Genomic DNA, 13,794 nt, shown 5'->3' on the forward strand with positions numbered 1-13,794 from the left:
TCCACGAAGGAAAATCAGACCCTTTGCATCTGAAGTCAAATTTCAGAATTGGGGCTGAAGCTCCCCGCCCCCACTCAACCCAAAAAGATGGGTTTGAGTTTTGAGTGAGGGAAAAGAAGGACACCAAACCTTAAATGACTGTTTGATGTATTTGTGAGCACCAAAAAAAAACCCTTCTCCGTTCAGGCCCCACTGAAGGCCACGTCTCCTCATCTTGCTTGTCGTGTCTCTTTCAGATGGGAAGAGGAAGTGGCCAAGCGGATGCGGCTGGAGTCGATGGTGGAGACGCTGCAAGAGGTACAGCTTTTCCCCCCTTCGAGGCATTGATGGGTAATACGTTGGTTTAGCCGATCGTCAAGACTGGAACACACACCCCCCCCAGTCCCCCCGGATGTTTGCATGAGCCAATCTCTGGCATTGAAGCCTGTTCCCTCTGTGTATAAGGAAACCAACAGAGCCCCCTGAATAGTGAACCCTGTGGGTCTGCTGGGCCTCGGTTGGGGCATCAGGGAGCAAATCAGCTGCAGCCATGACAGAGGAGCCTTCCTGGCCCTGACCAGGACCTGGCAGCCATTCCTCTTCTTCAGAGGTCTCCAAACGTGGCAACTTTTTAAAGACTGGTGGACTTCAACTCCCAGAATTCTTGAGCCAGCCATGCTGGGAGGAGTTGAAATCCACAAGACTTAAAGTTGCCAAGTTAGGAGACCCCCCCTGCTCTTCTGGATGGCTGGCAGAGGGCTGGGTGGAAAAACGGGGGAGGGGGCGCATTGCTGCCCTAGTCTCGCCTGTCTGCAGTAAGGAATCCCTAGAGGGAAAAAAAACTGGGGCTGACCCATTGCAGATTGAAACGCAGCAACGATGGGGAGGAAGCTGGGCTGCCCTCCTGAATATAAGGGAGAAATCCGTGGGGCTTGGCGCGCCCCAAAATTGGGACCAGGTGGTGAATGGGTGGAGAGAAACTTGCACACTCGGCCTTGAGTAAGCCTGGGGTGGGGCGTCTTCAGTGGGGCCAAGATTAGCCTTCAGTGTAACCATGTGGGTCTCTCATTCCTGCATTTGCATCTTCCATGGGGGGTGTCTCTCCTTTCTCCCTTTAGGAGGCGCAGGAAGCTGAAGCTCTCCAAGAGGAGCTAAATGAGAAGATCGAGAGGCTCAAAGCCGAACTGGTGGTCTTCAAGGGTCTGATGAGCGACGTAAGTAGCCCAGGCGGCCGTGTCGGTCGAAGCCGAGCGGTCATTCTCGCGCCGCCGCCACCACCGAAGGGACAGAAAGGGATAAGTTGGCTGAGGGCTGCTTGTAGTTAGTTCGCCCGCCTGGTATGACCCAATGCATCGCACCAGCCCGCTCGCCCTCCTCGTCCTGCTTCCCCTCCGATTGGTGTCGATGCATTAACTTGCTGCTCCCCCCCTCCCACAGCACCCCGATGTCTCAAAACCCCCTCCCCAGCGGCTGGCCAGGCAGTGCTGGGCCCGAGTGGTGGCCTCTCAAAGAGCCCCCCTCCCCGCGCATGGCACTCCGAGGGCAGGAGGTGCCCCTCACCAGGCTGATGTGCTCCCCTCCACTGCATTCAGGTGACTGCCTGCTTCTCATGCTGCCCCTTGCAGGGACCAATCCAGGGGCTGAGTCTGGATTAGAGATGCAGCGTTCCCCTTTCTCGCGTGTTTCGAGGGATTCCAAGCGTGTTGGGAGTTTTCTTTTGAGCGTGTTGCGTATATTTCTCCTTCGCTTTAGGGGGAGCCAGGTTTGAGGGACGCGGCGGCTAAGACGCCGAGCTTGTCGATCAGAAAGGTCGGCAGTTCAGCGGTTCGAATCCCTAGTGCCGTGTATAAACGGAGTGAGCTCCCGTTCCTTGTCCCACCTTCTTCCAACCTAGCAGTTCGAAAACATGTAAAAAAATGCAAGTAGAAAAATAGGGACCACCTTTGTTGGGGAGGTCACAGCGTTCCGTGCGCCTTTGGCATTGAGTCATGCCGGCCACATGACCACGGAGACGTCTTCGGATAGCGCTGGCTCTTCGGCTTTGGAACGGAGATGAGCACCGCCCCCTAGAGTCAGGAACGACTAGCACGTATGAGAATGCAGGCTTAGAAAACTACTTTGGATGGTTTCAAGGATTGGTTTCCGTTTTTGAAAAAAAACCCTGGTTGCTCAGTCTGTCTTCCGGTGATGTTTTTGAAAACCAGATACCCAACAGGCGAGATATCAAAGATGTGACCCTTACTTGCCTGAAGCAGAATGGCAGATTTCCTTCTCTGTGTGCTGCACACAGATTTGAGTCTCGCTGAAATGGGTCCCCCCCACCTTTCCTTTGTTGGCTTTGATTCCAAGACTCTTTGTCTCAGGGAGTGAAGGAGAAGAACCATATCGGGGACAGGTTTGCTAACATTGTCCGTGAAGATCCTCAAATCATCCAGGTCATGGTTGTCCCAAACTTTTCTTGGTTGTAGTTATTTTTTTTGTCCTTGAAAACGTTTCGCTTCTCATCCAAGACCCTTCCTCGGTTCTGACTTTGAACTGAGTGAACTCAGAGTCAGAACTGAAGATGTCAGAGTTCCAGAAAAAAACCCTCGCCAAGTAAAAACTCCGAAGCAAGCATCTTTCAAAGTTCTTTTACTGGGATATGTAAACTGGCACATCTGGGAAAATCCGAATCTGAGAGATCGGGGTTTTCCCTCAGTAAATCAAAAAACCCCAAACCATCCCCTCAATCCTCAGTCGATCACATGCTCCAATCGCCAACCGTCCCATCTCGAGACAGCATTCCGACCACTCCTTCTCCAGTTGCAGGATCGGCCTGGCCTTGACTGACAGGAAGAATGCTATTATGTCTAATGGCAACCCCTCTACTAAATCCCCCCCTCCTACTTTCCCACACATGAGAAAGTGGCAGCACGGAAGCTTCCGGCCTAACATGCCTTCCAAAGCTGACCGAAGAAGCTTCTTGGGTGAGGAGCGAAACGTTTTCAAGGGGGAAAAAAAACAACAACCAAGGAAGTTTTTTCCACTTGCCTTTTGGAAAAGCGTCTTTTGGGTTGCGATAGCTAGGGATGCGGTGGCTCACGGGCTAAGACAGCAGAGCTTGTCGATCGAAAGGTCGGCAGTTCGGCAGTTCGAATCCCTAGTGCTGCCGTGTAACGGGGTGAGCTCCCGTGACTTGTCCCAGCTTCTGCCAACCTAGCAGTTTCGAAAGCACGTAAAAATGCAAGTAGAAAAAAATAGGGAGCACCTTTGGTGGGAAAGTAACAACGTTCCATGCGCCTTTGGCATTGAGTCATGCCGGCCACATGACCACGGAGACGTCTTCGGACAGCGCTGGCTCTTCGGCTTTGAAACGGAGATGAGCACCGCCCCGTAGAGTCGGGAACAACTAGCACGTATGTGCGAGGGGAACCTTTACCTTTACCTTTACCTTAGGTAGAGGGGGAGGTCTCCTTCTTTCCCAGCAGATTGGCGAGTTTCCTCGGTGGACTTTTATCCCATGGAGGATAAAAGGATAGTCCCTCTATCCCATGGAGAGGTCTGTTCCCCCTCTCCTCCCCCGGGAAAATCCCCAGCAGCTCCCTGCGATGCTCCCGTTCGAGGGGGAACGTTAGGTCCACATCCGTAATGCGCCTTCCCTAAGCGGAACATTTGTGGTGCTCGGGGGAAAGAGACCGCGTTTGCCCTGAAGGCCGGCCTGATCCGCTGGAAGGCGATCCTTCCGAGTGTCTTTAACTCTTCCGAAGTTTGTAATCCCACCCCCCCTCCCCTGCTGTCCTTCCCGCAGCCCATGACCGACCTGGACTCAAAGATCCAAGAGAAAGCCATGAAAGTGGACATGGACATCTGCCGGCGTATTGATATCACAGCCAAGCTGTGCGATGTAGCGCAGCAGCGCAACTCGGAAGACGTTTCCAAGATATTCCAGGTGATCCAGCTGGAGAAGATGGCTGTGTTTTGTTAGGGAGAGGAGGAGAAGAGAAGCCGGAGTGGAGGCAACTGATGACCTCCCTGGGCCCACTCTCCCCCCTCTCCTTCCCTCCTGAGGGGTCAGAAGACCCCTCCTCCCAGATGCCAAGGAGGAGTCATGTAGCTGTCGGGAGGTCCCACTTGGAGGGACCCACCCGTTCTTCTAGGTCTCTGGTTAGTGGACGTGGGATTAAGCCAGCCAGGCACTTGGCTGCCTTCAGGGAAAGCCTGCGAGCCAGGAGTGGCTGCCCCAAGCTACTCGTTGGCTCCAGGGCTGAGTCCCACCACCGCCACCAGCCCCGATGGCCCCTGACTTCCAGATGGGGCACCCCGAGGCCCTCGGGGCAGTCCCAAAATGGCGCTCAGGCCCCCTCGCTTCGTGTTTTAACAGTCATGAATGAGTCTCCTTTTCATTCTCTGGTGTCTGGCACTAACCGCCGGTGGTGCGTGTGTGTGTGTTTGTGTGTGTGTGTGATTTTCCAGTCTCTTTTCCCTCTGACTTTCATTCTGCGTACCCACTTTTCCTGGCTTGATTGAGCGCTGCCGGTTGATGGACACACCTGTAGGGTGGGCTTCTCCCCCAGGCCGAGAAGACCCTCCTTGCCAGATCCTCTCGCTCTGCAGCTTCCTGCTCTGAGCACCTCCAGCTGCTTCAGCGTCCGTTCTCCCCCACCTTTGGGCCTGCGCATGGCTGGCCGAGTTGCCGAGGCCGCCTGGGCTTGCTTCTGCTGCGCGCCTCCTCCTCTTCCTCCTCTTCCCACCCCTCCGATTTCCTTGTGGCCTGTGACTCTTAAACACCTCTCGTGTGGCTTGGGGGCGCCAGTCCCAGGGGGAGCCGGGGGGGGGGAGTTTTCTTCCCTTTTCAGAGAGCGCTCATCATGTCTTCCTCCTGCTCCTCGCGCGCGGCTCAGCCTGGCCTTGTAGTGACGGCCCTTCTCTCCGATTAAGGTGGCCTCCAAGAAGAAGGAGCGCGGTTCACGTCGGATGAAGACGTGGCCGAGCAGGACACGGACAACGCCCGCTTCTCGGAGGAGGACGTCAGCTGCTCTCTCAACATCACCGACGAAATGAAGAGGATGTTCAATCAGTTGTGAGTACCTGAGCCCACCTGAGCGGTGGGCTCCAGGCTGAGTCCCACCACCGCCACCAGCCCCGATGGCCCCTGACTTCCAGATGGGGCACCCCGAGGCCCTCGGGGCAGTCCCAAAATGGCGCTCAGGCCCCCTCGCTTCGTGTTTTAACAGTCATGAATGAGTCTCCTTTTCATTCTCTGGTGTCTGGCACTAACCGCCGGTGGTGCGTGTGTGTGTGTTTGTGTGTGTGTGTGATTTTCCAGTCTCTTTTCCCTCTGACTTTCATTCTGCGTACCCACTTTTCCTGGCTTGATTGAGCGCTGCCGGTTGATGGACACACCTGTAGGGTGGGCTTCTCCCCCAGGCCGAGAAGACCCTCCTTGCCAGATCCTCTCGCTCTGCAGCTTCCTGCTCTGAGCACCTCCAGCTGCTTCAGCGTCCGTTCTCCCCCCCCCCCCCCACCTTTGGGCCTGCGCATGGCTGGCCGAGTTGCCGAGGCCGCCCGGGGCTTGCTTCTGCTGCGCGCCTCCTCCTCTTCCTCCTCTTCCCACCCCTCCGATTTCCTTGTGGCCTGTGACTCTTAAACACCTCTCGTGTGGCTTGGGGGCGCCAGTCCCAGGGGGAGCCGGGGGGGGGGAGTTTTCTTCCCTTTTCAGAGAGCGCTCATCATGTCTTCCCTCCTGCTCCTCTCGCGGCGCGGCGGCTCAGCCTGGCCTTGTAGTGACGGCCCTTCTCTCCGATTAAGGTGGCCTCCAAGAAGAAGGAGCGCCGGTTCACGTCGGATGAAGACGTGGCCGAGCAGGACACGGACAACGCCCGCTTCTCGGAGGAGGACGTCAGCTGCTCTCTCAACATCACCGACGAAATGAAGAGGATGTTCAATCAGTTGTGAGTACCTGAGCCCACCTGAGCGGTGGGCTCCGCCCAGGCTCTTCCTCTTAGGCTTTGCTTCTAGAAGCAAGGGGTCTCCGGCCAGGGGTGTGGCATTTCACTTACCTTCGCTACCGATTCGCAAAGGTGAGCACGTGGGCCTTCCGTGCATGCGCAGAGCATCAAAAACGTGGATAAATGGGACATGATGACGGGCGGGCGGGCGAAGCCTCCCGCAGCCACCGCTACCGGTTCGCCCCGAACCGGATAGAACCAGCTGAATACCATCACTGTCTCTGGCCCGATAGACATGGGGCTGTGCATTTTTCAGGAAGCCTGGCTCTGAGCTTGGAGAGACCCTCTTGTCATAGCAGCCAGGAAGTGAGCTCTCCTCCTGTTTCTCTTCTTCCCTAAGTAAAAGATTGCTGAATTTTCAAGGCCATCTTAGCTTGTGTGTGTGAGTGTGTGTGTGTGTTGGCTTTTCTGTAAGTGGGCAGGGTTTGAAAAGCTTTGAGCACCCCAGCCCAGTTGGGAAAACTGCCCGGCCATGACCCCCCCCACACACTCTTTGTCCTAAGATTAGGGCTGACCTCAACTTCCTGCCTTCTGTCTGCTGGGAAGGCAGTGAGCTCAGAAGGCAGACATCTCTCCCAGAGAACGTGAGGAGGGGGAGTGCAGCCCTCTGTCTCAGAAGGGCTTCAGCATGGGAGGGAGGGAGAGAGGGGGGAAGGAAGGAAGGGGAAAGTAGGAAAAGGAAGGAAGAAGCAAGATTAAGGGGAAGGAAGGAAGGAAAAGTGAAGGAGGGAGGGAGGAGGGAAGGAGGAGTCTGAAAGTAAAAGAAGGAAGATGAGGGGAAGGAAGGAAGGGAGGAAGGGGAAAGTATGAAAAGGAAGGAAGAAGGAAGCTTGAGGGGAAGGAAAGAAAAGGGGCTAAAGTGGCAAACCCAGGCATAGCACTGGTCCTTTGGGCTGTCGGTGGGGGGTGGTCACGATGCCCTTTGATTCGGGGCCCGGCAGCTGGAGCCGAGAAGGCAGGACTGTTGGTTAGCACAGAGCGCCCCCTGGAGGGCTACATTCTTGAAGCAGGGCCAGCCTGTCGAGCGACAGAAGGAAAGACAGGCGGGGAGGGAAGCCGGAAAGAGCTTGGACCAAGAAGCCCGTCTCCCGCTAGTGCTAGCAAGTCCCAGTAAACGGAGTTGTAACGTAATTACGCATCTCCAAGCAGGCGGGAGACCTTCGATTTCGATGACGACTGCGACAGCTTGACTTGGGAGGAAAACGAAGACACCCTGCTCCTGTGGGAAGACTTTACCAACTGCAACCCGACCGTGGAGCTCCAAGGAGAGGTGAGTGGTGCCCGGGCCATAATTGGATAGACCAGGTTGCCCTGATTAAAAAAAAACGACGACACTTAAATCTTTCCCCTGGTATAGATGACAAAGGCAGGAGAGCCCACGGCTTAGAAGTTGTTGATGTTAGTTGCGAAGTCACGACCCCATTGCGACCCCATGGACAATTTTTTTTTTTTATTTTAACTTAAAATTTAAAACTTAAACTTAAAACTTATTTATTCCGTATGGCTGGACTAGCCTGATTCTTATTTTTATTGGATGGGTTTTTAAAATTCTGTGATTTTACGGGGAAGTACGTTTTTTAATATTTTGGGCATTTAAATTAGTTTTTTAAGGGATGTTTTTTAATTATTGTGTGTATGTATATTTTATCTGCCTGTTCACCGCCCTGAGTCCTTCGGGAGAAGGGCGGTATACAAATTAAAATATTATTATTATTATTATTATTATTATTATTATTATTATTATTATTATTATTATTATTATTATTATTATTATTATTATTATTATTTTAATTTTGAATTTATATCCCGCCCTTCTCCGAAGACTCAGGGCGGCTTACATGTGTTAATCAATAGTCTTCATCCATTTGTATATTATATACAAAGTCAACTTTTATTGCCCCCCAACAATCTGGGTCCTCATTTTACCTACCTTATAAAGGATGGAAGGCTGAGTCAACCTTGGGCCTGGTGGGACTTGAACTTGCAGTAACAAGCAGCTGTGTTAATAACAGGCAGACTTAGTCTGCTGAGCCACCAGAGGCCCCTGGTTCAATGTTCCTCCAGGCCTTCCTGTCCTCTACCATCCTCTGGAGTCCATTGAATCTCACGCCGACTGCTTCAGTGACTCCATCCAGCCACCTCGTTCTCCGCCGTCCCCTTCTTCTTTTGCCCTCAATCTTTCCCAGCATTAGGCTCTTCTCCAGGGAGTCCTTCCTTCCTTCTCATCAGGTGGCCAAAGTATTTTGAGTTTCCTCTTCAGGATCTGGCCTTCTAAAGAGCAGTCAGGGTTGATCTCCTCTAGGACCGACCGGTTGGATGGCCTTGCAGTCTAAGGGACTCACAAGAAGTCTTCTCCAGCACCAGAGTTCAAAGGCCTCAATTCTTTGGCGCTCAGCCTTCCTTGTGGTCCCAACTTTCACAGCCATCCATTGCAACTGAGGTTAATACATCTACCTAATATGCAAGGAGCCCAGGTTCGAATCCTAGAAGGTTATGGCAAGCTGATGAGAACTAAACAGATCTATACTAGTCTCCATTTTGTTTCTTTTATGTCGGTAACACATAAATTTAACACAATCGGGTCACGTGTTTAAATAGGAACCTCACTTCCCCAGCAGACTCGATGCCTGTTTTAATTTGAGCTTTGCTTCCTTACCTAACTGTTATAACTGCCAAGCCAAACTCAACAGTGGCTCGGCAACTTTTCAGATTTAAGATTTGGGCTTAATTGGGCATTTCGAGAGTCCCAGTTGCTGGACCTGAAGGCCAAAGGATTTGAGTTTCCTCTTTAGGATCTGGCTTTCTAAAGAGCAGTCAGGGTTGATCTCCTCTAGGACTGACCAGTTGGATCGCCTCCCTATTTTGAGAGGGAGGATTAGGGCCAGGTTTGCTGCCTGTCCCTCGTCAGAAGGGCTGGTGGCTCCCTTCCGAAAGGGTTTCGTGCAGGCTTTGGAGCCCAAGAAAGCAGGAGAGGGGAGCGGATGGGGAAACCTGCCTAGAAGCCCCCTCGGAGACCTGGGCTGCCGGAGACCCTCCAGTGAGTGGGTCTCACTCAGCTACCTCCCCGCCTAAGGCTGCCCGCTTGGTGTGTCTTTCAGCAAGAGGAGAACCTGGGAAACTTGATCCATGAGACAGAATCTTTCTTCAAAACCCGAGACAAAGAATATCAAGAAACGATAGGACAGATCGAGGTAAAGATAAAAACGATGGAAGTTGGGGCTGAGTGGCAGCGAAGGGAAGGCAGCAGCTCTTCACCCACCCCGAGCCTTCTCTGCTGCAGGGTGGGAATGGAACCAAGGAGTGTCTCTCAAAATGGTGTGTGGTGTCATACTCCTTAGAGACACGCAAACGGGCGAAAGAGACGAAGGATAGTGACCTGCCTTCCAAAGGGCCGCTCCTTGTCCACAGCCCAAGCCCACTAGGGAGGGGCAGGGGGTCAAGGCTTAACCCCATATCCTTCTGCCCCACCCTCCCTTCCCCAGCTGGAACTGGCCACCGCCAAAAGCGACATGAACCGCCACCTTCATGAGTACATGGAGATGTGCAGCATGAAACGGGGCCTGGACGTCCAGATGGAGACCTGTCGGCGGCTAATCAAAGGCTCCGCGGAAAGGTAGGGTAAAAGGAGGGGGGCACCACCCTGCTTTCACCAAGAACCCCCACCCCCACCCCCTGCATGGGTGTGGGAGGCAGCAGGAAGAGACTTTGTCAAGTGTCCTCCACCTGCTTTTTTTTGGGGGGGGGGGCGCGAGTCGAGGTTCAGATCCGATCCTGCCTTTTGCCTTTCCTCCCTCGTTCCAGAAATTCCCCGTCGCCCAACTCGCTCGCCAGCAGCGACTCGGGAAACACGGACGAGATTCAAGACGACTTCGACAGAGAAGCAGACGTAGAGCCCATGGTCAGCTGATGAACACCCGGAGCGGCGCAGGGGTTGTTGTTGGGGGTGGGGGTGGGGGGAAGGCGGTTTGGCGGGACGGGGAGAACAGAAAACTTTTTAAAAAAACAAAAACTGGACAAAAGTTGAAACCTTGCAGCATGGGTGATCCAGGACTTCCGCGTCCTCGGCCGGCATTCCCGGAGGCTCGGGAACCTCCCGCGTCATCTCAGGATTGGTGCTGTAAAAAAACTTTTGTACTGTTCCGTCAACGACAAATGTGACAAAACAAACAAACAAACAAAAAAAAACTGCAGTTCTACCTGTGCCTTCGCCCCAGGCTGTGGGCCCAACCGAGCTCCTAGGCCACGTCCACCTGCTTCGGACGGAAGGCAAGCTCCTGGGGGGGAAGGAACAGGCGCCTCTGGCGTGTGGGTGGGTGGGAATTTCGGGGGCTCCAGGCCCCACGTCCTTCTTTTGCTGCCCAGGGTGGCCAACCCAGAGAGCCTGGGAGGGTTAAGGCCAGAAGGACCGCAGGGCGAGAAGGTCGCAGTTTTTAACTACTATGCAAAAAAACAAAACGAAAAAAAAAAAAGCAAAGTGCTTTGCTTGCCTTATTTCCGTGGCACGTTTGGGCCTCCGCTGGGCTCAGGTTCCTCTCCCGAGCGCCCGGCGGTTTGGCACCCCAGACCCGGTCTTGCCCGGTTTTGCTCTGTGAAGGTCCGTCTGCCGCCTCGGCATGGCTGGAGGGCTGTGTCTTTTTTTTGTTGTTTTTTTCCCTGCTGCTTCCCCGAGTGCCGGGCGTGTGTTCCCGGGCTGGGGAGGCTTCAAGAGACGAGGAGGGAAGCCATGGGTGGGTGCCTGCAGGCTGGGGAGGCTCCCCTCCCCAAATCAGGACCTGATCTGGCACCCAAGATGACCTCGTGTGTTTCCGTTCCATTGACGCTAAGTATTCTCTGGGGAGGGGAGCGGTGTGTGTATGTGTCATTTAGGAGAGTTGGGCGCATCACACAAATATGCAACTGGAAAGGGAAGCAACGCCCCCCTCCCTTCCCCCCCTCCTTTTCTTTCACTATCCCTTGCTGCAGTTTGATGTCGGATACACTGTGTATATCGGACACCCTGCTGGCCAATCAATTGCTTGGCTTCTGTGGGCGGCTGGCTTTTGGTGTGAATGGCGGCGGGAGGAGGGTCAGTTGGGGAGACCCCCATCCACACCCAATGCCAGCTGGCAGCCCTCCTCCAGCTGAGCCCACTCCTCGTATACTGTGCTGATACCTGTCCAAGAGGGAGGGGAGTGGTTTCTGTCTTGCGGGGCGGGGGGGGGAGAGAGAGAGACAGATAGAGACACCCTTTAGTGATGGGCTGCTTAAGGGCACTCCCCCCCCCTTCACAAACACCCCTTGTTTCTTGAACATTTTTGGGGGTAGGGGGGCATTGATTCTTCTTCCAAAGTGCTTTTTAAACCCTTTGCTATTCCCGCTCTCCGTAGCCAAAATTGCATCCTTTTCCTTCCTTAAAAACCAACCTCCCACCACCATCGCTATTACTATTTTTAAATTTATTTTTTTTAAAAAAATTTATTTTGCAAGGGTCGATACTGTAACTTGGTACTTTTCGTAAAAAGCCTGCCTTGAGGTCACCGAGTCGGGGTGTGTGTGTGTGTGTACGCGTGTAACTTGGGCTTGCTTTAATGGGCGGCTTTGCCGAGAAAGACATGAATTGCCCTACTACGCCTCTCCCAGCCAGACGCCTCGGCTTTTGCCCTCGGACATCTGTCGGATTTCACAGTTGTTTAGCTGCCCAGTGGAGGAGAATTCGCTCTTCCGTCCAGGCAAAAAAAAAACCATCTGACCGCTTGCGAATTCCCCCTCCCTCCGTTTCCTTGTTGCTCAATTGTGCCCGTTATTGTTTTACTTCTGAACGCACAAGCCTGGTTTGTATGTAAGCTTTTAATCATGTGAATAAGGGGTTGGAGGAGGTGGGTACGGCCCTCGTTGGGTTGCGGAGGGCGGCGGTACCTAGGTGAGGAAGGGACCGTTCTTTGGTGTAGGGGATGCAAGGGCCGTTCATTCTAGCTGGAACAAGGTGGCCCCTGCATCACCATCCACGGACGGAGGGTGTCCCCCCCCCAAAAAAAAGTGAAGACGGCGGCTGCACAATCCATTCCTCACCCCCTCTTTTCTCCGCACGGGGTGGAGATTGGATTGTCCAGCTTCCGTCTTGGCTCTTTTTAATTGGCCTGGGTACTTGTCACAGGGTTGTGGCGTTTTTTGTTTGTAGGTGTCCAAGAGAAAAATTGCCTAAGAATAGAGTTGGGATGGTAACGGTAAAGGCAGCGCTCACCAATATTATACGCAGGCTGTAATTGAGGGGTTTTTGTTTTGTTTTGCTGTCACCGCTTGGAAACTGGGGGGAAGACTTTAATTGTGCCAGACGTAATTGTGGTCAGTTAATGTCCACCGTGGTTACACTCGGGATGCGTTGGCGTTGACGGTGCTGACACAGTGGGCAGGCAGGGAGTGCGTTAAGGGTCTCTGCGGTCATTTTGGAAAAGGGGAAAAAAAATAATATTGGTGGGGCTGCAGGGCATACTTTCAATTCCTTCCTTCCTTCTTTTCTCTCTCCCCTCCCTCCCCTTTCCGTAAGGCTGTAAATACTTTCTTTTAGTATTCATAAGGCCGTGTCCGAGCGACACTTTTTAAAGACTTTAACCAATCTCTCTCGTGGGTTTTTAAAGGCAGGTGGGGGGAAGAGGGGAGGAGGGGGTGGGGAGGAAGCTAACAATTTTCCTTTGCTTGTTAGCCAGGGCGATGATGGCGGTCTGTCCCAATTCCTAAGCAAACTGGGTTTGTTTGTACAAAATTTGGGGCGAAGCCTTTGCCGACTTGTTGAATGCATGTTGTTTAAAAGGACGGGGGGGGGGGGATGAAGAAAAAAAGAAGAAGAATAAAATGTCCAAAGAAACCGTATCTCGTTTCCAGGATTGTATAATTTAATTGCAGCTCAAGCCATGATGAGGACGCAAGTCCCGTTTCTGAATTTTTAAGCTTCCCGAGTCCTCCCTGTCACATTCCCCGAGTTCAGATCACCTATTCCCGTGATGGTGAACCTATGGCACGCGTGCAGAGCCCTCACTGTGGGCACCTGCGCCGTCGCTAGCTGCTCTTCTGGTTTTCAGTGCACATGCTGGTCTTCACGGGCATCTGAGCGCCTGAAAACAGCCAAAAAAACTGGCCGTTTTCAGGCCATTTTTGGTCTGAAAAACGGCCCCCAAAAATGGCCAAAAACATGTGCACGCCAGCCAGCTGGTGTCCGGGTTTCCGGCGCTCCAGGGCGCGCACTCGGTTCGCCGTCACTGACCTGTTCCTTAAAATCCGTATCGCACACCTTTGTCATTGCACAGCACGCAAGGGAAATGATTTGGGAAGCGGAGACTCCGTCCTTTCCGCCTGGATCCGGGACGCCCCTACCCCCCAAAAAAAGTCCAGCGGTCCAGGGGAAAATGACTCAAAAGCCAATTCGGCCTTGTCACCCCTTGGAAGTTGCGTAGTGGACGGGTGTAGTTTGCGGAATCTACTTTAGGCTGGAATAAGTCGAAATGTTCTGCAGAGCTGCTTGAGACCAAAAACTGGTGTTTTTATCATTTTAAAACGGCGGCGGGCCGGGATTTTCTTCCCCACCGCCGCAATCTCGTGCAAAGCGACGTGGTTAGCGTCCACGTTTGTTTTGGGGGGTGCGTGCGAAGGAATGAAGGTAGTGGGGTGGGGGGGGGGGTGGAGGAGGAAGAGAAGGACGATTCAAGAGCAATAGTTTTGTCACCCCGCAAACCTTATTCCACTTTCTCGAGGTCGCCCGAGTCGTTTTCGATATTCTTTAAAAAAAAAAAAGCCAAACTCTTCGGAACGGAAATGTTTACGGTGGTTGTACATATTGTGCTTTATATTCTGTATA

The 13,794-nt window shown here is 53.2% G+C and overlaps 1 protein-coding gene across 2 annotated transcripts in view; it reads left to right on the forward strand.

Annotated features, from left to right (window-relative positions):
- IFFO2 (intermediate filament family orphan 2) overlaps positions 1-13,315 on the forward strand; it is a 32,470-nt gene extending 19,155 nt beyond the window's left edge. The window contains exons 2-9 of one of the 2 annotated variants that reach the window (XM_058160908.1): positions 237-297; positions 1,098-1,193; positions 3,767-3,907; positions 5,767-5,909; positions 7,113-7,236; positions 9,065-9,157; positions 9,449-9,579; positions 9,768-13,315. In XM_058160908.1, the coding sequence (XP_058016891.1) occupies positions 237-297; positions 1,098-1,193; positions 3,767-3,907; positions 5,767-5,909; positions 7,113-7,236; positions 9,065-9,157; positions 9,449-9,579; positions 9,768-9,873 (895 nt within the window). In that variant the 3' untranslated portion in view covers positions 9,874-13,315. The remainder of the gene's footprint in view (positions 1-236; positions 298-1,097; positions 1,194-3,766; positions 3,908-5,766; positions 5,910-7,112; positions 7,237-9,064; positions 9,158-9,448; positions 9,580-9,767) is intronic. The other variant, XM_058160909.1, reaches the window with a different exon arrangement.
- Positions 13,316-13,794: the final 479 nt, after the last annotated feature.

This window comes from Ahaetulla prasina, chromosome 18, assembly GCF_028640845.1.
Source record: "Ahaetulla prasina isolate Xishuangbanna chromosome 18, ASM2864084v1, whole genome shotgun sequence".
Taxonomy (NCBI): domain Eukaryota; kingdom Metazoa; phylum Chordata; class Lepidosauria; order Squamata; family Colubridae; genus Ahaetulla; species Ahaetulla prasina.